General features: G+C 40.3%; 1 protein-coding gene across 3 annotated transcripts in view; it reads right to left on the minus strand.

The window, feature by feature from the left end:
* Positions 1 to 8,048: 8,048 nt before the first annotated feature.
* The window catches only part of LOC140196836 (receptor-type tyrosine-protein phosphatase alpha), a 202,387-nt gene continuing 187,433 nt past the window's right edge, over positions 8,049 to 23,002 (minus strand). For 2 of the 3 annotated variants that reach the window (XM_072256682.1, XM_072256681.1), the window contains 4 exons: positions 22,454 to 22,579; positions 20,648 to 20,799; positions 16,402 to 16,537; positions 8,050 to 10,211 (listed from right to left, as the gene is read on the minus strand). In XM_072256682.1, coding sequence (XP_072112783.1) covers positions 10,137 to 10,211; positions 16,402 to 16,537; positions 20,648 to 20,799; positions 22,454 to 22,579 — 489 coding nt within the window. In that variant the 3' untranslated portion in view covers positions 8,050 to 10,136. Of the gene's footprint in view, positions 10,212 to 16,401; positions 16,538 to 20,647; positions 20,800 to 22,453; positions 22,580 to 23,002 lie in introns of all 3 variants that reach the window. The other variant, XM_072256683.1, reaches the window with a different exon arrangement.

Raw genomic sequence — 23,002 nt, forward strand, 5'->3', positions numbered from 1 at the left:
AACGGTGAGGTAGCAGAACCTATCAATAGCCATATGGAAAGTGAGCTACCGGACAGTGCAATCCATAGGCAGGTACCCTGAATAATGGCAGGAAAAATACCGATCCTCAAGCTCTGGACCTCTGTAGAGATTAGGAGTATGATCAAATATGTCCATAACCCTATTAGGAAGCCTATTGCGTCCCACAATTGGTTAACACACACATGCAAAATTTTTAACCGGCGATGTGCAGCGACTCCTACTGGTCGCCTACGGCAGCGCCACGTACACCCTCAAAGAACAATATGCTGTACCTTGGAGAACAAATGGTGATTAGGTCCCGAATGCAGATGGAGGTGAAGGCAACCCCAGTATGCAGACAGACATGGTTAGAACAGGCCAAAAAGACAATTCTAGCAGGGGCCAGGCAGCATAGTGATCCTGGGGAGGTCACGAGATGTCAACAGAAAAAGGGTGAGTTCATAATAGATTTCATTTCCTGGATTAAAGATGTGTGAGAAAATAGTACAGGAATACAATTGGACCAGAATAGACATTTAGCGGTGCAAACCTTTTTTTTAACTTGTTTGCGACCTTAACTAGCACACTCATTCAAATTGATGATGGATATAAGAAAAAGCCGAGGTTCATGATGGAGAGTGTTATAATTTATGCTTTAAGGGCCAAATATTTTTCGGCCCTGAAGGGAGAATAGCCACCTGGATAGAGAAGCTGTTGTTTTTCGGTTTATTGCATAAAACCTTTTCAGCATCATGTGACATGTCATCAATACGTCAATTTATCATACCGTTTGAGAGTGAACCCTTTTTAATTTTGTGTACTTCAATTTCTTTTGTCCTAGCATTTTACCGACTATAATTTTACATGCAGGCATTATGAGGTTCTCACCGACTGTGTGACCTTTCCTTTTCTGGGTAATAATTTCGGCTACTAAATAACTTGCTTTCTGGGCCTTTTTACTTGGATCAACAGTCTATGTAAAACCCATTGATAAGTACTGTAGCTTTCACTGTAAAGACGTACTTTTTAGTGCAATGATTGTAATTCAGAAGATTGTAATTCTTCATCATTAACCTTGTCAGAATTCTCCTAGGCCTAGAACCCTTCCCTTCAAAAATCGTCACATTGAACCACCCTTAGAATGAAAATTTCCTTCCAATTTTCTACTACATCAGTAGTGTTTATTGCTCCCATACGTCAGTCGGTGGTGCATAGGGGGAAGTTGAGGGGAGGTAATTCGGGAGGGAGAGGCTGGCGTTACAACCCAAGTTGGGTGAGTCCATTCAATGCTTCAAAAGCGCACTTCACACTCATCAGCCTACCGTCCACCCCTCTGTGCAATACTGCGCTCACCAATTATCAACGGCCTCCCCATCTCGCGTCAAAAACTTAAAATGGACTCAACTGAATAGATACGGTCCAACTACGCCTGCCATACTAGGCGGAGATTGCTAACAGGGCTGCTCAGTCACTGTGCACCACTGCAAGTGCTAGCATCATAGGTTGCCAGAAGTTCAAAACTGGTGTTTTTTGAATCAGGATCTCTCAGGGAACCCCGGTTGAGAAACCTTGCTCTAGAGCTTGCATCTTAGCTGCGGGTAAAACTATGATAATCTATACCATTTACGAATCTGCAGATAGACTTTGTACGTCTGCCAGCCAAGTGGCGGATATAAATATCTGGTAGTAAGAGTGGACATGCTTTCTACATGGACTAGGGCCTTTCCCACGCAAAACGATTACACCAGGACGGTAATTAAATTAGTAAAGAAGTAAATTATTCCCTAGGGACGACTCGTGTAGCAGCAGAACTCTCAATGGGAACGATTAAATATTCTTGTTTCAGCCTGATACAGCCAAAAAGCACAACTGCTTCCAAGATCAGTACAGTCAACAAAGATGTCTTAATGCGTATAAACAACTATCGCTGCTTAAAACTGACGGAAACAATGCGGACTGGGGACGGAACAAGTGCGTTTAAGGAAACTGGGTTATAAACTCCCAGTACAGACCATCTTGCTGGCAAACGTGCAGTCTCTGGTGAATAAAATCGACGATCTCAGAGCTGAATCAGAGGGACATTAAGACCGCGTGTGTCCTTTGTTTTACGGAATCCTGGTTAACCCCTTCTGTACCGGATGCAGCGATCCAGATCGACGGTTTTATTATACACCGTCAGGATAGATATATAGAGTCTCTCAAAAACAGAGGTAATGTCTCATGATCAACTCTTCTTGGTGCACAAATATACCAGTGCTGCCCCAACTCTGTTCAGCAGACCTGGAATGTCTAGCAATTAAGTGTCCTTTTTACCTACCGCGGGAGATATTCAGGATCATTTTGGTAGCGGTATACATTCCACCTCAGGCAAATGTCAAGCAGGCTTTAGATGATTTGAGCAATGGGATCAACTTGCACGAAATAGCACACTCTAACGCCTTCACCAATGTTTGGGGGGGGGGTGGATTTTAACCAGGCTAGTCTGAAAAAAATCACTAAGCAATTACCATCAACAGTTCAATTACAATAAAGAGGAAACAACACATAAGACATTACACACCTATAAGACATAGGAGCAGAATTAGCCCATCTGGCCCATCGAGTCTGCTCCGCCATTCAATCATGGCTGATCCTTTATTCTCTTCTCCTCGACCCCAGTTCCCAGCCTTCTCCCCATAACCTTTGATGCCATATCCAATCAAGAGCCTATCAATCTCTCCCTTAAGTACACCCAACGAGCTGGCCTCCACAGCTAATTCACGACCCTTTGGCTAAAGAAATTTCTCCGCATCTCTGTTTTGAAAGGGCGCCCCTCTATCCTGAGGCTGTGCCCTCTTGTCCTAGACTCTCCCACCATGGGAAACATACATTCCACATTTACTCTGTCTAATCCTTTTAACATTCGAACGGTTTCAATGAGATTTCCCCCCTCATCATTCTGAATTCCAGCGAGTACAGACCCGGAGCCATTAAACGTCCCTCGTATGATAACCCTTTCATTCCTGGAATCATCCTTGTGAACCTCCTCTGAACTCTCTCCAATGCCAGCACATCTTTTCTAAGATGAGGGACCCAAAACTGTTCGCAATATTCAAGGTGAGGTCTCATCAGACCCTTATAAATCCTCAGCATCACATCATTGCTCTTGTATTCTAGACCTCTTGAAATAAATGTTAACATGGCATTTGCCTTCCTCACCACCGACTCAACCTGCAAATTAACCTTCAGGGTGTTCTGCACAAGGACTCTCAAGTCCCACTGTATCTCTGATTCCTGGATTTTCTCCCCATTTAAAAAGTAGTCCACACGTTTATTTCTACTACCAAAGTGCATGACCATGCATTTTCCAACATTGTATTTCATTTCATTTTCTTGCCCATTCTCCTAATCTGTCTAAGTCCTTCTGCATCCTACCTGTTTCCTCAATACTACCTGCCCCTCCACCAATCTTGGACCATTGTTACAGCACTATCAAGAATGCCTACTGTGCCATTCCACATCCTCACTTCGGGAAGTCTGATCACCCGGCTGTACTTCTACTCCCTGAATATAGGTGGAGACTGAAGACTGCAGCATCAGCAGTGAGGACCAAGAGGGTATGGACAGGGGAAGTACAGGAGCGCTTAGAGGACTGCTTTGAATCCGTGGACTGGACTGTATTCAGGGGTTGAACCTGGATAAGTATGCTGCAATTGCTAACCGATTTCATTAAAACCTGTGTGGATGAGTGTGCCTACAAAGCCGTACTGTGCATTTCCAAACCAAAAGCCGTGGATGAATCAGGAGGTACGTCATCAGCTGAAGGCTAGATCTGTGGCGTTCAAATCTGGCGACCCAGGCCTGTACCAGAAAAACAGATATGATTTGCAGAGGGCTATTTCAAGGGCGAAGAGACAATTTCGATCAAGGTTGAAGGCGACATCGGATGTATGACAGCTCTGGCAGAGTTTGCAGGACATTACTTCATACAAAGCAAAACCTAATAGCATGAATGGCAGCGATGCTTCACCACCAGATGAACCCAATGCTTTCTATGCCCACTTTGAAAGGCAGAATATAACTACAACGGTGAAGATCCTTGCTGTACCTGATGACCCTGTGATCTCCGTCTCAGAGGCCATTGTTAGGCCATCTTTAAAGAGGGTGAACCCTTGCAAGCCAGAAGGTCCCTGTAACTGTCTCAGGGACATGTTTCATTGAAATGTTTATTTTGTATGTTTTTGTCATAAATTCATGATTATCACCTTGAATTGTTTTATGTAAGGTTTATTTAATGCAGAGTGTAACGGGTCACATGACTAGAGTTGTAACGGGTCACATGACCAGAGTTTGATAAAAGCACGATTGTGGTATTATGGGTCAGAACCAATACGGAAGCAGAGAAAGACACATGGCCCTAAAATAACCTCATTCTGCATGTGGTCCAAGAGGCGCACACATTTTCACGGTGTCTACTGAAGAAAGAGAGAGAGAGAAATAAAAATAAATCTTCAAGGACATCTGTATGTTGTGTGGGCATTATTTCATTGGACTGGTGCAGTTATGGTCCCGATGGAGTACCTGGTAAAGCTCTGAAAACCTGTGCCAACCAACTGGTGGAAGTATTCAAGGACATCTTCAACCTCTCACTGCTACAGGCGTAAGTTCCCACTTGCTTAGAAAACTAGAGGGCTGTGTGTAAGGAGCTTAGAAAAATAGAAGGCTATGGGGAACCCCAGTAATGTCTAAGGTAGGGACATGTTCTGCACAACTTTGTGGGCTGAAGGGCCTGTATGGTGCTGTAGGTTTTCTATGTTCTATGCTTCAAAAAGGCAACAATTATACCAGTGCCTAAGAAGAATAATGTGAGCTGCTTTAATAACCATCATCCAGTAGCACTCACATTTACAGTGATGAAATGCTTTGAGAGGTTGGCTATGACTAGAATGAACTCCTGCCTCAGCAAGGACCTGGACCCATTGTAATTTGCCTATTGCCACAATAGGTCAATGGCAGATGCAATCTCAATGGCTCTTCACACGGCTTTAGACCAGCTGGACAATACAAACACCTGTCAGGATTCTGTTCATCGACTATAGCTCAGCATTTAACCCCATCATTCCCACAAACATGATTGAGAAGTTACAGAACCTGGACTCTGTACCTCCTCTGCAATTGAATCCTCGTCTTCCTAACTCGAAGACCACAATCTGTGCGGATTGATGATAACAGTTCCTCCTCACTGACAATCAACACTGGTGCACCTCAAGGGTGTGTGCTTAGCCCACTGCTCTATCTCTCTATACCCATGACTGTGTGGCTAGGCATAGCTCAAATACCATCTACAAGTTTGCTGATGATACAACCATTGTTGGTAGAATCTCAGATGGTGATGAGAGGGCATACAGGAGCAATTGGTGTCGCAGCAACAACCTGGCACTCAATGTCAGTAAGACGAAAGAGTTGATTGTGGACTTCAGGAAGGGTAAGATGAAGGAACACATTCCAATCCTCACAGAGGGTTCAGAAGTGGAGAGAGTGAGCAGTTTTAAGTTCCTGGGTGTCAAGATCAAGATCTCTGAGGACCTAGCCTGGTCCCAACATATCGATGTAGTTATAAAGGCGGCAAGACAGTGGCTATACTTCATTAGGAGTTTGAAGAGATTTGGTATGACAACAAATACACTCAAAAACTTCTATAGGTGTACCGTGGAGAGCATTCTGACAGGTTGCATCACTGTCTGGTATGGTGGTGGTGGGGGGGGGGGGGGAGGGCGCTACTGCACAGGACCGAAAGAAGCTGCAAGGGTTGTAAATTTAGTTGGCTCTATCTTGGGTACTAGCCTACAAAGTACCCAGGACATCTTCAAGGAGCGGTGTCTCAGAAAGGCAGTGTCCATTATTAAGGACCTTCAGCACCCAGGGCATGCCCTTTTCTCACTGTTAACATCAGGTAGAAGGTACAGAAGCCTGAAGGCACACACCCAGCGATTCAGGAACAGCTTCTTCCCCTCTGTCATCCAATTCCTAAATGGATTTTGAACCCTTGAACACTTTTTAAATATATATTATTTCTATTTTTGCACGATTTTAATCTATTCAATATATGTATACTGTAATTGATTTATTATTTTATTTTTTTCTTCTATGTTATATATTGCATTGAACTGCTGCTGCTGCTAAGTTAACAAATTTCACGACACATGCTGCTGATAATAAACCTGATTCTGATTTGGAATTCCTTGTAAGTTTAATAGTGAAAGAGGAACACACTTTACAGGGAAATTAACTAAAGCATTGGGGCAAGCTCTGGGATTCTCCTGGGAGTGGCATAATCATTGGGATTAGTGGAAAGCATGACTGGAATACTGAAAGACACTCTGGCCAAAGTATGCCTAGAGGCAGGCTTGAAATGACCTGAGGCACTGCTGAATGTTCTGTATACCTTGAGAAAACATGTTAACAGGATCACCAGATTGATCCCTTTTGAAGTATTGATGGGAAGACCTATGCACATGGGTTCTAGACCCCCTTTTACAAGTGCCCATGCCTGGGGAGGGAAATAAACATTTGTTTAAGCCAGGCAATTATGTATATATTAAATCACTGGAAAAGACTCTCTCTCTCTCCGCCACCCCCACCCCCCGCAGGTGGAAGGGACCCTATAAAGTGCTGCTAGCAGCAGTTAAGGTACAAGGCAAGGCCAAATGGGTGCACAGAACCAAGTGTAAACTGTATCAGCCTTCTCGTCCGGAGTCTGATAAGAGTACTGAAAAAGGAAGAAAACTGAAGGGAAATTAAGTGGCTAACAATATATGGCCTTGTTTGCTTCATTGCCTTAGCGTCTGAACTCATCTGTGATAAATAAATAGTTATTTATTGCTGACGTAGTCACCACTCAAACCGTGGCCCTGCAAAACAGGATGCCTTAGACTTTATTTTAGCTGAGAAAGGACGAGTGTGTGATGTTATAGGACAGGAATGTTGTTCCTATCTTCCTGATGAATCTGAAAACATAATCCACTAGGCCAACTATATCCAGAGAAGTGTAAAACAGATACGCAAATTGAAGAAGAATTCCATGACTATACCCTCCTGGGGGTCGGGGGCTCTTTGGGAACATCTTTGGTGGTTGGTGGGGAATGATAGTATGTTATGGAATTACTATCAGCATAGTAATAGTGTGTGTTTTCACTTCTTGATTCAGATGTGCAACCTACCCATTTAACGAATCGCCGTTTCTATGCTCCCTCGAGTTAACGCTGATACTTATGACCCAGAGTATAATACAGAGGAATGTTTAATAATGATACCCCACCGCTGGGTTACTAGGCCCCATTTACTAACTCTGATATATATATATATATATATATATAGTTGATCTTGCAATGAAAAAGGAGGACATTGTGGAGGGAAAAGATTGTGAGTTAAAGATTTTGATAGACAAAGAGTTCATATTGGCTTCTGAGTATGGAAACCAGTTATTTTCTGAGATATAGCCCTGATTTTTAGCAGGTCTTAGAATAAACACTTGCAGTTGCTTGTCTTGTAAGAATTAGCCTCAAGGACATGAGACAAACTGTCTGTTAATATGAAGTTGCTCACAGGACTAAACTTTTCATTTTTGATTGTTGTTCTGGGTGTAGCTCATCACAAAAGAAAGAACAGCCTTTGCGTTTCGATCAATGTATAAAAGGATCTGTGCTCCCTGTACTATTTGGAGTTCGAAACCCACCATTAGCGGCTCCACTCCCCTCGACACTGTGAATAAATCTCTCTACTTCAAAGTCTATGTCTAATTTACTTGTGACCAACTTTAATCAAACATTCTTAGCAAATTAATTTCTCTAACACAAACCTCCCATCAAATTCAAGCAATACAGATCCTCTCAGCCGAAAATTTACAATGAATTACAAAACTGCAGTAGTGTTGTTATTTTATTGATTGTTCCAGTTATTGAACTTGACACATAGGTGCCTTCATTTGGTTGATCATCAACTCAGGAGCTCCATAAAATACTTCTGAAAGGGAGAAAATGTTTCCCTAACATTGACTAATTTATAAATACAGTGATAGAATCTGTGAACAGGAAGGTATTCAATTTATATTTTGTTTAAACCAGTCATTGTTAGCAGGTATAAATCAAATGTGAGATTTGTGAAGATATGAGAAATATAGAAGGCTCTTTACATTGCAACCCTATGCAGTGAGGTGACAAAAATCTTCAAACTCTCAAAGAAAGTTTATATCTATTAATTTATTCAAACTAAACAAAAGAGAAGCAAATGAACCTTTTTTTTAATGAGCACATTTATTCTGATTATAACTGTAGTTTAGCCATTGTCCCAAAATACCAAAGTTTCAAGAGTCAGGGATTCAGACAATACCCATTTATACTAGTGTGGTCAGTGATATCAGAATTACTGAAGGTAGGCAGTTGACATTAAATCCATATAACATATATAGTAAATTACCATAGTCTATCTACTGAATGCACTATTGGAGAACCTGGTAAACAGCTGTGCCATGTTTTCCCAAATGTGATATGATCAAAATTTCAAATAACTTAATGGGACTGTGCACTGTATGTTGTACAGGTCATTATGTAAGTTATTTTCACAAACAATGACTCAACTTTAGATTACCTAACAATGAGTGCTCCTAAACTACTAAAAGATAAAATTAAAAAAATCCACCAAATTTTCTCCTCATCATAAAAAAATAAATACAGGTTAAGAAATTGCAGTTATTTGTACATTTTAAGAAAAAATATAATTGTTAGGAGCAAATGACTAACTAAAGACATTTAACAACTATTCTTTTTAAAACAATTATTAATTTTAAAACTAAATTGAGATTTTTTGAAACAATAATCTGATTATATTTGGTCCAGATTTGACACATACGATAATGTGAATCACTGAACTCTTCTTTCTGTCACCCCACCCCCCATCTTGTGCAAGTTACTAATATAATTTTGCCCACCTTTTGCACAAAGGTGAGTGTTAATTGGGGAATAAAATTAGGAAATGGGGCAGCAGTGATTCAGGGATGATGGTAATCCCAGACAAATCTTTCACATCTTTAAAACATCCAACAGAGTATTTCAGTTACTTTTCCACTTATTAAGACAAAAGCTCAAACAAGTAGATTTTAAAAACATATATAACAAACAATCCAATACCCTTCAAGTTACAGCTCATATGTACAGTACATAGTGGCTTTGGCTAAAGAATATTCTTTTATATTGTCCTAGAATTTATTTCCAAATTTATTTCCCAAAGCTCACTTTTTTTTAAATTCGTACAGAACTTTATAACAAGTCCCATGTATTTTAATGCAAAAACAGTTAGAGAGATGTGTTCATTTTACAAGACCAAAGTTACTTATAATTAAACCTGGACATTACACAGATTTTGGGATATGTGGAAAAATAATGCAGGTAGGATATCCAGTACTTTTCAGTTCAGCCAATGTAGGCTCCACACCAAAAAAAAGCTTTTTTTAAAAGCAGTATTTTCTTATTGTATTCCCTTTACAGGTCAGCATCTCTACAATATAGTAGCACATTAAGCGTTTCTGAAGTCGCTTTGGCTATCTACATAACTCAATAAAGTACTGTTTCCACCTCAAATCAGATAAATAAAATGGTATGAGATTGAAAATATAAAGTGTACAATTACAAAGTTGCTAAATGCCTGAGAAGGAGAATGGTCCAAGTAAAGGGTATGACATCTAAATGGCACTGATCGGTTAATGACAGAAGGGTATTTCAAACTTGATTACTTATCATAGGTGAGATAACAGAAAGCACTGGCAACAATACATCCGATCTGAGGACAGCAACTGAGCAACACCACAGATATTGTAGTGATGGCTTTTTAAAAAAAAAATCATGTCCTTCCTCCTTTGAATTCAAATGAATACCCTTTGAAGCAGCTACTAAATAAATCTCATCAACATTAATCCAAACATCAGGCCACATTACTCAATAAAATTGCTTAACTGAGACTAATATGCTAACCATCTGCGACATAAAAAATCTCAAGCTAATATGAAAGCTTTATGGTACCAACCTCTAAAACCCTTAAGATATGTACACGAGTTTCAGTATATTAACAAATAGAATATTACAAAATATTATGAAGGCCATTTTTCATTTGAAGTTAGCATAATCCGAAAATGCATCAATATATTCTTGCACAACCTTGTAGCAGAATTCATACTGTTCCTGCAGAAGGAAATAATAATTTATTTGTTGTAGTTCATTGATATTATCAAAAACGTTAGTTTAAAACATATATATTTTGAACCATAAATTTCAAGTAAAAGAATACTAAAATAACAATCAATGTCATGCCAGCTCCCAACATTTACTAAATATATCATCCAATAGTGAAAAATGTTTTACTAAATTTGTGCTGCAGCAAATTTAGAGAGGTGGAGCGGAGTGATGATGGCGCTAAACGGCGACTCCTTTGCTTGCATCTTCAGAAACAGCTCTATTTCCATCTTTATATCCCTCTTTTTTCCTTTTCAAGGTTCTTTTGAAGATTCTGACCTGGAGCACACTCTGACTTTGGTTCTTTGTGGAAATGGAACCAGCTCTCAGGGCCTCACAACCAGACACTTTCTGATATCCCAACGACGCAGCCTGGAAGCCCAGCGCTTCTTCAGGGTGAGGCGTCGCGGGAGAACATAGAACATCAGGAGCAGCAGGCTGCTTTGGGCTGTGTGTCCAGAGACCTGAGACTTTCTGGGGCCAACTCTCTGGGCGCAGAGCTCGGAAAAAGCATTGCAACAGACTTTTAACATCATAAATCTGGAATTGTTTGTTATGTCTCCCCTCTTGCTGTGAAACAGGGACAACTCTTCTTCCCTTATTGGGGGGGGAGAGAGAGAGAGAGAGCCTGTGGTATGTCAAATTACTGGATCAACGAGTAGTCTTTGGGGTACTGCAAGTCTGTGTCTTTACTGATACTTTGCTGCACGGTGGAGGGTGCTGATGCATCTTTGCTGGGGGGAGGGTGTTGCCTTGCAGCTGCTTGTGCTTGGGAGGGGAGAACTGTGGGGGTGGCTTTGGGGTTCTGTCATTCATTCTTTGGGGCACTGTTTTTGTGGATGTTTGCGAAGAAAAAGAATTTCAGGATGTATACTGCATACATTTCTCTGACATTAAATGTACCTATTGAAACGGACAGCTGGAGGATTAGAATTTTTTTAATGAAGGCTTAGAGCAATCAGGGACACAGGGCCTGATTTTGCATACAACTACAAATGACAAAGGCTGAATAAACTTTCAGTCAAAACTAGGACACAATTCTGAACAACACACACAAAAGTTGCTGGTGAACACAGCAGGCCAGGCAGCATCTCTAGGAAGAGGTACAGTCGAGGTTTCGGGCTGAGAACCTTCATCAGGACTAACTGAAAGAAGAGCTAGTAAGAGATTTGAAAGTGGGAGGGGGAGGGGGAGATCCAAAGTGATAGGAGAAGACAAGAGGGGGAGGGATGGAGCCAAGAGCTGGACAGTTGATTGGCTTGGGACAAGAGGAAGAAAAACAAGTTGGTTAATCCCAACAAAATGTTTTATCCTAAACTGAAAAACTGGCAGGATTCCTTATTTCCTTGAGTTGATGTAGATGATAATGCCTGGTGTATTAACATGCAAACTCCTGAATAGCAGGCAGAGTTATAAAGTTGTATAGCACAGAAACAGGCTCTTTGGTCCACCACATGATCTCTTTGTCCATCTAGATTAATCCCATTTAGCTACATTAGGACACTGCCTCCACCTTGCCTATTTAAATGTCTGCCTAAATGCCCTCAAACATTGTAATGGTATCTGATTCCAACATCTCCCCGGCAGCATATTCTTGTTTATAACTACTCTATAAAAGTAAAATTTACTTACAAATTAGTGACCCACCACTAATCACAAACGTCCAATCAGAAAAACATCCTTTCATCACTACCCTCTGTCTCCTAAACCAAGCCAATTTTGGATTCAATTAGCCAGCTTGCCTTGGATCCAATGTCCCTAACCTTCTAGATCAGCCTTGTCAAATGCTTTACTAAAGTTCATACAGACATCAACTGCCCTGTCTTTAACAATCTCCTTTGTTACCTCCTTAAGAAGTCTAAATCAAGATTGCAAGACATGATTTCTCCCAAAATGGCAATTTCACTTCCACTAACATATGGCTCATGGCCTTCAGATATTTGGCTAACTCCTGTGGCTCCTTTTATATGCTCCCGCCGTCTGGTACCTTGCCTATGTCTAATAATGATACAAAAATCTCTGTCTGGTCTCAACAATCACTTCACTAATTTCACATAATATTCTGAGACAGATCTTATACAGTCCTGGTGATTTATCCTTCCTCAAAACCCCAGTTGGCTAGCTTACCTTAGATTGTATATGACTTAACCTTTCAAAGCAGCCTATCCTTGTCAAGGGCCTTGTTAAAGTATCTGTAGACCATGTCTCATCAATTCTCTTGGTCAACTTTTCAAAAAACTCAATCAATTTAGGAGTCATGATTTTCCACACTCAAACCCATGTTGACTATCCCCTATTTGTCCTTGCCTTTCCAATGCTGGTGGATTCTGTCCCCAGAATCCCTTCCAGTAATCTCTCCACCACTGATGTTAGACTCATTGGTCTGTAGGTTCCTGGCTCTTCCTTGCAGCCTTTCTTGAAGTAAACCCAGACAAGTGTGAAGTGGTTCATTTCGGAACAGAATATGATATTAATGGTAAGACTCTTGGCAGTGTGGGGAATCAGCTAGATCTTGGGGTCTACGTCCACAGGACACTCAAAGCTGCAGCACAGGTTGACAATGTTGTTAAGAAGGCGTATGGTGTGTGGGCCTTCATCAGCCATGGGACTGAGTTCAAGAGCCATGAGGTAATGTTACAACTATACAAGACCTTAGTTAGATCCCACTTTGAGTACTGTATTCAGTTCTGGTCACCTCACTACAGGAACGATGTCGATACTGTAGAGAGAGTGCAGAGGATATTTACAAGGATGTTGCCTGAAATGGACAGCATGCCTTATGAGAACAGGCTGAGTGAACTTTTCTCCTTGGAGCGAAGGAGGATGAGAAGTGACCTGATAGAGGTATATAAGACTATGAAGGGCATTGATGGCTTTTTCCCAGGATTGAAATGGCTAACACGGGGGAGCATAGTTTTAAGGTGCTAATTCATTAACTTGCATGACCTTCTCCACAGTAAATACAGGTGGGAAATATTTATTTAAAATCTCACCGATCATTATGGCTCCACACATAGATAACTACTTTGAAGGGAGATGTTATACTCTCTCTAATTAATTTTTTTTTGCTTGCAACACACTTGTAGGATCCCCAAGGGTTCTCTTTTACCTCATCTGCCAGAACCTCTTTTTGTCGTCCTTATTTCCCACATTAAGTGAACTTTTAAATCTCTTATCCTCCTCAAGGGAGTCGCTTGAACCCAGCTGCATATACCTGTAATATGCCTCCTTTTCCTTCAGCAGAGCCTCAAAGTTCTTTGTCAAGCAGGGTTCTCAGGGTGCTGTCTCTGAACATTCTGTAACTCAGAATTAAAAGCTTACTATTTGCCAGTTACCCCTTTTACCTGCGGCCTCTGTGAGTCAACATTTGCCCTGTCTAATGCCTTCAAAATTTGCCTTGCTTCAATGTAGAACTTTTAACTGATGGACCAACCCTATCTTTTTCAATAACTACTTTAAATTAATAGCATTATGGTGACGTCCTACAGTGCTGCTCCCACTGACACTTCAATTACCTGGCCTGCTTCATTTCTCTAGTCGGGCTATCTACATATTGTTTTTGATGTAACTGTCAAAGATTTGGTTCATTGCTTAGACATTAAACTGAAGGTCCTGATCTAGTATTTCAGCTGAACAGAAAACATTTAATAGCATTATTAAAGAACTGGGAGATTGCAAGACATTATGACAAACATTATCTTAACAACCATAACCAAGAAAAAAACATCAATCATCTGGATGCTATTTGTGGACTCCACTGTGGGTAGAAGAATGACAGCTCCATTACTCAAACAACATTTATTACTGGACTTTGTGATGTACAATGTGTTTAAACATATTTTATTGTAACAAGTAACAGATCTCTTAATCTATTAAAAGCCTTTAGTACCACTGTAAATGTAATAGCTACAAGATACCAAAAGGAGCAACATAGCATTTAAAAGAATAACAGGACTTTACCCATTTGGTTTGACTTGCAGATAGAAACACTTGTCCACTATAACTAAGGTCTTAAAGTTCACAAAAAATATTTGCTGTATCATTCAACATTGGGGGCAAAAAGTACATTTTGCTTATAGGCAAGTGCTTTTTTTCTTGTTAATAAATACAAAGTTTCTGAGAGTACTAACAGAAAAAAGTTCTAAGATTGTGTTGTTTCTAAACCATCAAATGCTTCTGACCTAATTAAAACTAATTAATTTGGATAGTTTCTGTTCTTGTGAATTCAAGAAGAGAATAAGGAGAACCAGGAGGAGGCAAGAAAGGTCCTTGACAAGGATTAAAGAGAACCCCAAGGTATTCTACATCTACATTAAGAGCAAAAAGATAATGAGGAAAAGGGAAGGACAACAAGGATAAGAGAGAGAACATGTGATTTGAGGCAGTGGAGGTGGGTGGGGTCATAAATGAGTGAGTTGGTATTTACAAAGGAGGATGTGAAGGACAGTGAGATCTGTGTGAAGCATGCTAGGGCAGTTTGAGATTTTAAGCAAGAGACAGTGCTGGGTCTCCTGAATAACATACATTGGATATGTTGCCATGGTGTGACGGGTAATACCCCTGGTAATGACTGAGATAAGAAACAAGGTTCCAAAGGTTTTCACCAAAATCCTTGTGTCGTCTCCAGCTAGAAGTAAGATCCTGAAGGACTGGCAAGAAGTTAATGTGGTTCCATTACTTAAGAAGGGAAATATGAATAATTCTGGAAACTATAGACAGGTGAGTCTCACAGCAGTGGCAGGGAAGCAGCTGGATAGCATTTGCATGGATAGGATTTATGAGCATTTGGAGAACCATGGATAATGAACACCAAATCTTTATTCCTCTATATAGATGCTGCTTGACCTGCTGAGATCCTCCCAACATTTTGTGTGTTATTCTGGATTTCCAGCATCTGAAGAATCTCATGTTTACTAGTCAGTATGGCTTTGTGGAAGGCAAGAAATACCTGACTAACTTGGAGTTTTTTTGAGAAGGTGACAAAGGTGATACATGAAATGAGAGCTGTAGATGTTGCCTACGTGGATTTTAGTAAGGCATTTGACGAAGTCCCACATGCTAGGCACATCCAAAAGATTTAAATGCATGGGTTCCATGGTGACTTGGCCATCTGAATTCGGAATTGGCTTGCACATGGAAGACAACAGAGGATAATGGTCAGTGGGACTTATTCTGGCCAGACGTTTGTGAATAGTGATGCTTTGCAGGGACTTCTGCTGCTTGTGATAAATGTAAATTACTGGGATGAAAATGTGGATTGGTAAGTCAGTAAGCTCACCTGGTGGCAACGTGAATAGTGTCGAAGACTGCCAAAGAATACAATGAGATATAGCTCAGTTGCAGATATCGGTAGGGAAATGGCAGATAGCCTTAACCCAGCCAAGTGTGAGGTGTTGCAATTTGGGAGATCACATATAAAGGGAAAATACAGAGTTAATGGCAGGACCCTTAAAAGCACTGACGTACAGAAGGATCTTGGGAGCCAAGCCCATAGCTCTCTGAAAATGGCTGCACTACCTGATGGAGTAGTGAAGGTATATGGCATATTTGCTATTATTAGTTGAGGCACTGAGTTCAAGAGTCAAGATGTTATGTTGCAACTTTATTAAACTCTGTTTAGGCCTCATCTGGGCAACTGTGTTCAATTTTGGTCACCCCATTATTGGAAGGATATCGAGGCTTTGAAGAAAGTGCAGAAATAATTTACAAGCTAGTTACTTGAAATAGAGGGCACACGCTATGATGAGAGGCTGAACAATCAGGGTTGTTTTCTAAGCGGCAGAGGTTGAGGAGAGGCCTGATAGAAATTTATAAGATCATGAGGGTCACAGACAGCTGGTATCATTCTCCGCAGAGTTGAAACATGTAATACTAAAGGGCATGTTCTTAAGGTGAGAGGGTGTAATCTCAAAGGAGAAGTGTAAGAATAATTTTGTTTTACACAGAGAGCAGAGGGTGTCTGGAATGCACTGTCAGGAGTAGTAATGAAGGTAAATATGATTAAGGTGATGAATAGGCTCTTAGACAGACACATAAATATGCAGAGAATGGAGGGATATTCAATTGAATAAGCAGTAGGGACTATCTTAAGTTTCTGAGTGGATCATACTACCATTGTTGTTTAGTAAACAACGCTTACCAGTGTCTGGACCATATGTGGTCTCTGTAGCCGTAGACTCTTTACTGTCTGAAATACATCCAAGATACCCTCAGCCTTCACCCTTTCCAAAACAGTACTCAGGGCACAGAAAGTTCCTGTCCTTCCAGCTCCAGCACTGTAAGAATACGAAGCATGAATTAAAAATAAATATACTGGTTTAAAATGGGAGGTGCCTGTCTGATTCAATTTGATCCTTGCTCAATCTCCTAACTTCATTTTTATTTGTGCAATTCCACAAGCACGCAGTTTACTGTTAATTACCTTTTATCACCAATGTATCAGAAATTATTGATGTATGATTTAAAATGATGTTATTTGTGACTTGCGGTTGTCTTTTTGTGGGTGCATATGTTTCTGCCTCTCCTTTCTTTTTTCACTTCTTGTGTTTTCCTGATTAACTGTGTCTTATCCTTTATATAACTTGAGAAATTCCAGATGATTTAGTTTATGAAATGGTTAAAGGCTGCAAAGTGAACTCCCTCTCTGGAAGAACAGGCCACTCTGACATCCCTGTCATTGAGCACAATGGGTCTGTACATACAACAGCAAAGGATAAGGCCAATGTTTTCTGTCGGACTTTTGCAGATAAATGTCAGCTCACAAATGCTAATGACCAGCCACCAGATGTCAAGCAGCTTACTACCATCTCGCTGAACAAAATCATCTTCAAACCTAAAGACATCAGGAAAATTATGCAACAGCTTCAGCCTGATAAAGCATCTGGCCCTGACCAGATTCCATCTAGGGTCTTAAAGGAAAGCAGAGCAGAACTTGCAAGTCCTTTCTGCTGCCTCTTCCAGCTATGCTTCTCGAGTGGTGTATTCCAAGGACAATGGAAAATAGCATCAGTAACACCAGTACACAAGCGGGATTCCAGACCTGATCCTACAAATTACCGCCCCATATCCTTACTCAGCGTCATCAGCAAGGTAATGGAAGCAGCAGTCCACAAACAAGTTCAGAACCACCTACTCCATAACAACTTAATTTCAAATAGGCAGTATTGATTTCAACCTGATCACAGTACAGCTGATCTCCTCACCACCTTATCTCAAACGTGGAACACCTTCTTAGACGAAGGTGGAGAAGTGTGTGTCATAGCCCTGGATATCAAAAAAGCATTTGACAAGGTCTAGCATAATGGACTCTGTGTTAAGCTGAGATCCAAAGGAATATCTGGAAAGCTGCTTAGATGGCTGCAGAGCTACCTTCATGGACAGACCATGAAAGTTGTTATCTCTGGTCAGGCTTCATCAATGCATCTGTACCACAGGGTTCAATACTTGGGCCACTTCTGTTTTCCATCTTTATTGACGACTTGGTTGATGCATGCAGTAACGAGCTATACCTGTACGGTGATCTCCACACTATTTGCACCAATTAGAGCAGGAGAGAGTAATACAGTGGCAGCAGACATGAATAGGGATCTTGACAGGATGAAAGCCTGAGCAGACGACTGGAATGTCACCTTTGAGTCTACTAAGTGCAAGGCGATGGTGACGTCTAGGAAGAGGAATCCATCTAACCCCGACCTGTATTTTGGGAACTGCAAGATGGATTTAAAGAAGGAGCTAGTGATCCTCAGTGTTAATATTGACAGCAAGTTGGTGTGGGATAAACACCTTTCCACTATTTCAAACCAGGCTGGACAAAGGTTTGGAGCTCTACGGAAAGTAGCATCCAAACTAGACAGAGGGCAGAATCACGGTTTACAAAGCCCAGGTACAAAGTATTATGGAGTATGCCTGCTTATCATGGATGAATGCCTCACAGAGTGTCCTCAGCCAACTTGATTTCATCAAAGAAAGGCTCTCAGGATTATAGGTGTAGATGAAGCCACAGCTCGTGAGAAGCTAGCCATCAGTAGCTTACACCACAGACAACAGGCTGCTGCAGCTACTGTGCTATACAAAATGCACACCAGTCATAGCCCTGCAGACCTTCGCACTATGCTGCCTTCAGCTTATGAGAGACGACGCACCACACGATCAAGTTTATCTATGCCTGCTCATGCTGTTTCTATGCCTGATGCACACTGGATAGAAGCTTCGTTCACTGTGCTATCAGAATTTGGAACAGTCTTCCAGATGCTGTGGTTGGAAATATCTGCAACGATGGGGTCCAAGCCTTCAAGAGTCGAGTGCACAAACACCTATCTGGGAGGGAAGACACATGCTTCTTCATAAGCTAGCATGAAGGGGACCAGGATGGCAATGCTTGGTTGTTGGTAGGTAGGGTTAATACCTGACTTTTAAGAGCACTTGTGAGCTATGTTCTGGCTGAACTTAATCCTTAAGCTGCTGGAGAACAGTGCGGAAAGAACAGGTGCTGTTTTCTCCCGGTAGGGATGAGTTTTTGGTTCCAAGTGCTCCTGCCACGATTTGTCACCCTGCAACCTCATCCTTCAATCTCTGAATTATGGAGGACAACGTGTGTATAAATGTCTCTCTCCAGCAGACTTCATCATGATCATCATGTCTCCAGTATTTCTACTATTTTTTAATATTTCTTAATTGTACATATGATTTTTTTTGTGTTCTGTCGCTGAGCAGCAGTGAACCATCTGATTGGCCTATCAGAGTCCTCTTGGGAACTAGTTAACTTGATCAGAATTTCTGATTTGGCTATTGCTCACGATTGCATTTAATAAAAGAAAGGTTCAAAATTCAAATTTATTATCGAAGTATGTATACCATACAGACCTTGAGACTCACCTTCTTGTAGGCACTCACAAAACAAAGAAACACAATGGAATTCACAAAAGCACACACACAAAGCTGAAAAGCAAGTATGACTCTAAGCATCTTCCTTCACTCACCTCATTTATAACACTAATAGCCCACTCATCTCCTCAGACCTGCTATGCTATTTAATAAGGTGATAGCTATTCTGACTGTAACCTCAACTCTGCATTCCCAATGGCAAATTTTCATCTCCTTAAATATCAAGAAGCTACCTTCTTTGGCTTTAAAATGTATTCAAACCTTCTTCTTCCACCACCCTTCAAGGATGAATTACAAAGATTTACATCCCTCAGAAAGGAAAAGCAAAATCCATCACCTCTGCCTTCGCTGGACGACCCCGTTACTTTTCAAAAGTTTCAACAGTGACCTCTAGTTCTGGATTCCCCACAGCCTCCCAAGATTCACTTGGACTGATTTTATTATACCAAGCTGTCCATCCTGGACACAAGCCGAGCCAGTTCAACACCTTCTCTCATAGGTCAATCTATCCATCCCTAGTGTTAATCTAGTAACCTTCTCAACTGCTTCCAACACATTAATGTCTTTCCTTTAGAAGAAGAGCACCATAACACAATAAATTAGTGCCCTATATAATTAAATTATAAACCCTCCACTTTGTATTCGGTCTCCCCTACAATAAATAACTTGTTCACTTACTTAATTATACTATATATGTATTGTAGTCTTTTGTGAACATGCACTTAGATAACCAGAACCCTCTGCAGCATCTTACCATTTAGAAAATAGGCTTCTCTTTTTTTCCCTGCCAAAATGGTCAATTCTAAGTGTTCCCATGGTATACTACTCTTCACAGTTTGTGTGTTCCAGGGGAGAGGCCAGCTGCAACATCATAGGTGAAGCCAGGTGGGCGGGAAAGGTCAAAGCCTGGAGAAGAAGCAATCTGATAGCAGAGGATTGTAGACCATAGGAGAAAGGGTCTCCACTTGCCTGGATGAGTGCAGTTCCAACTATCGAAACGCAACAGCATACCATCAAAGCAATAAGCTTAAATTCAACAACCTAAACAATGGCTTCACCACTGGCACAGGAGGTTTCAGTCAAAATATCCTAGATATGCATGACTAGGCAATTCTAACAGCAGATTCTATATCTGTAACTTGTATCACCAAGTAGGCAAGGACTTCAGGCACATGAGTACACTAGCACCTACATGTTTCTCTCAGGCTCACACACTACTCTGACATGGAATCATGTTGCTGTTCCTTCATGGTAGCTGGATGGAAGGAAACAGTTATTTCTCTTCCACAACCACCATTTCTCTCCTTCCCTAATATCCAAGACGTCAGAAATTAGAAACACTATCATTTAGTTACATGCAGTGACAATTTTAAATTGCAAATTTACATATCTCAAATTGTGCCTTCATACCCAGGAATGCACTTTGAATTCTCAACATAGCTGTAAAATCTTTAAATGAAAGATTGGATCTAAAGCATACTTGTAAGTTGCTTATGGCTTACCTGCAATGCACGGTGATTGGATGGTTTCCTGACTGCTGTTGCTGTTTCTGCACTGCTGCAATCAGGTTGATCATTCCCTTTCCATCAGCAGGAATACCCACCTCAGGCCAACCATGAAAATGAAACTGTCTGATCTGACGAACTTTGTTTTCCTTGCGGGGAAAAAAAATTCTTTGCTGGGTAAACCGTCCCAAAACCAAATGGCACAGTGGCATAACTAATAGAGCAGCTGCTCACAGCTCCAGTGGCCCAGGTTCAATACTACCCTCTGAATGCATGTCCTTAAGAGTTCCACATCCCAAAGACATGCAGAACAGTAGGTTAATTTGCTACTGTAAAGTGACTCTATGTGTGGTAAAATCTAGGGGTTAGGGGGAATATGGAGACATAAAACAGGATCACAGTAAATAGGATAGTGGTGGCTGGTACAATCTTAATGAACTGAAGGGCCTGTTTGCATACTGGGTTACTTTATGATTCTTTACGATTCAAAAGCTACCAAACATTCAGTTTCTTATATAGAAACATCTTTATGAATGAACAGACAAAAATAATGGAATACAAAAATAAAGCATTCCTTTACAGTCCAGATTTCATATGTAGAGACATCTTGTTATGCTGTCATTTACAGTTGTTCATGCCGGTCTAGAATAGGCAGCAAATTACAAAACAGAACAGAACATTCTGAACTTCAGTGATCAAAAGAACTAACAATGCACTCCTCTGCCAATGAAATTTAATAAATGAGAAATCAACTAAAGAAGGGATGAAGAGGAGCATAAAGTCAAGTGGAAAATGTAATATTAGATACAGAGAGCAATAGAGAATTCTCAATCTATTTTTCCTCCAATAAAAAAATATATAAAACAAAATCATTGTAAGCAGTTTCAGGACAAGCAAATAAACCCATAATATGGAAGCAAGAACTGAAGCATGATAGAATCAAATCACTTAACCTCTTCAGCTCGTCGGATGATTGCATTTCTTACCTTAATGGCTAGAAGATCCATTTTGCTGAATTGGAAAGAGATTAATCCTCCTACCATATTTCATTGGTTTTCACAAACTATGCTGTGTTTAAATTTGGAAAAAATTATAAGTGTTGTTTATGACCCTTCCATTAAATTCGAAAAGACTTGGAGGCCATTTATTCAGCATTTTCATATGAAGTAATTTGACCATTTCCAAATGTATTTTACTTCTCTGTAATGTTGGTTGAGAGGAACGGAGTCGTCGACACTACGGTTTTCTTTCCCCCCATTTTTTACTATGTTAAAGCAGCCCAGGTCTTTTTTTTTAGTTTAGTTGATTAATCCTGTTTAGATTAGTTTTTTTTTGGGGGGGGGGGTTATTATATATTTTTTTCCTTTTTCATGATTTTTGTTTAGATATTTTTCTTTGTTTTATATCATTCATTGGTATCCTATATGATTGGGAGTTTTATCATTTAAGTACTATTTGGCTTTATAATCACTCATGTTAATTATAACAACGTATTCCCAAAAACTTTGTACTGCTACCATGCCATGTTTCTATCTTTATGAAACTAATAAAAAGATTGAAAAAGAAAAAGAAAGAAAGAACTGAAATTTGTTTTCAAGGAATAGAATTAAACAATAAAGTAGTAGACTTCAATATATTTTCAAGAGACATTCTGTAAGAAGCAATAGAATAAAATAATGCCATAACCAATTAGAAGCCAAGGGCCTTTATCCCAATTTCTTTCTCTTTCCAAACACAATTCTGCTCTAATTTTATTATAAATATGTTCTGGATATGGTGGCATAAAATGACATTAAAGCTTACCCGTGTGTTAGTCACCAGTAAATCACGCACTGTGTAACTTTCACTTTCTTCTTCCTTTTTTATTTCAGTTGTAATATCGCCATAAGATACAGTTCCTTCTGATGGCCAATACTGTGCACATTTCTCCTGTAATGTAAAAAGATGTGATCCATTTAACCTAGCTTCTTGGCCTCTGTCCACAGAATGACCAACTCTGATGGATTTCCATGTGGGTCCAGCCATCACACCAGGGGTTCTGTTACTATTGGTCTCATTTAGAATTTTTGCTTCCTATTTGGAAATCCATGTAGTATACCAGAGTAGTGGACGAGACTCGACCCTTGCTATTGAACATCAGACCACTCAAGGGCAAGAACAACTGCTTATACAATATTCTGAATGTCAGCAAATGAAGTGTCACAAAACATCACAATTTACCATACACTTATTCATAGTGAATGAGGGAGCAGGTAAACCTAAAAACAAACATAAGTATTCAAATAACAAGTCCTCTATTTGATTTGAAGACTGCTAAAACAAAAACAAAAATATTGAAAATATTCAGCAGGT

Source organism: Mobula birostris, chromosome 4, assembly GCF_030028105.1.
Source record: "Mobula birostris isolate sMobBir1 chromosome 4, sMobBir1.hap1, whole genome shotgun sequence".
In the NCBI taxonomy this organism is placed as follows: domain Eukaryota; kingdom Metazoa; phylum Chordata; class Chondrichthyes; order Myliobatiformes; family Myliobatidae; genus Mobula; species Mobula birostris.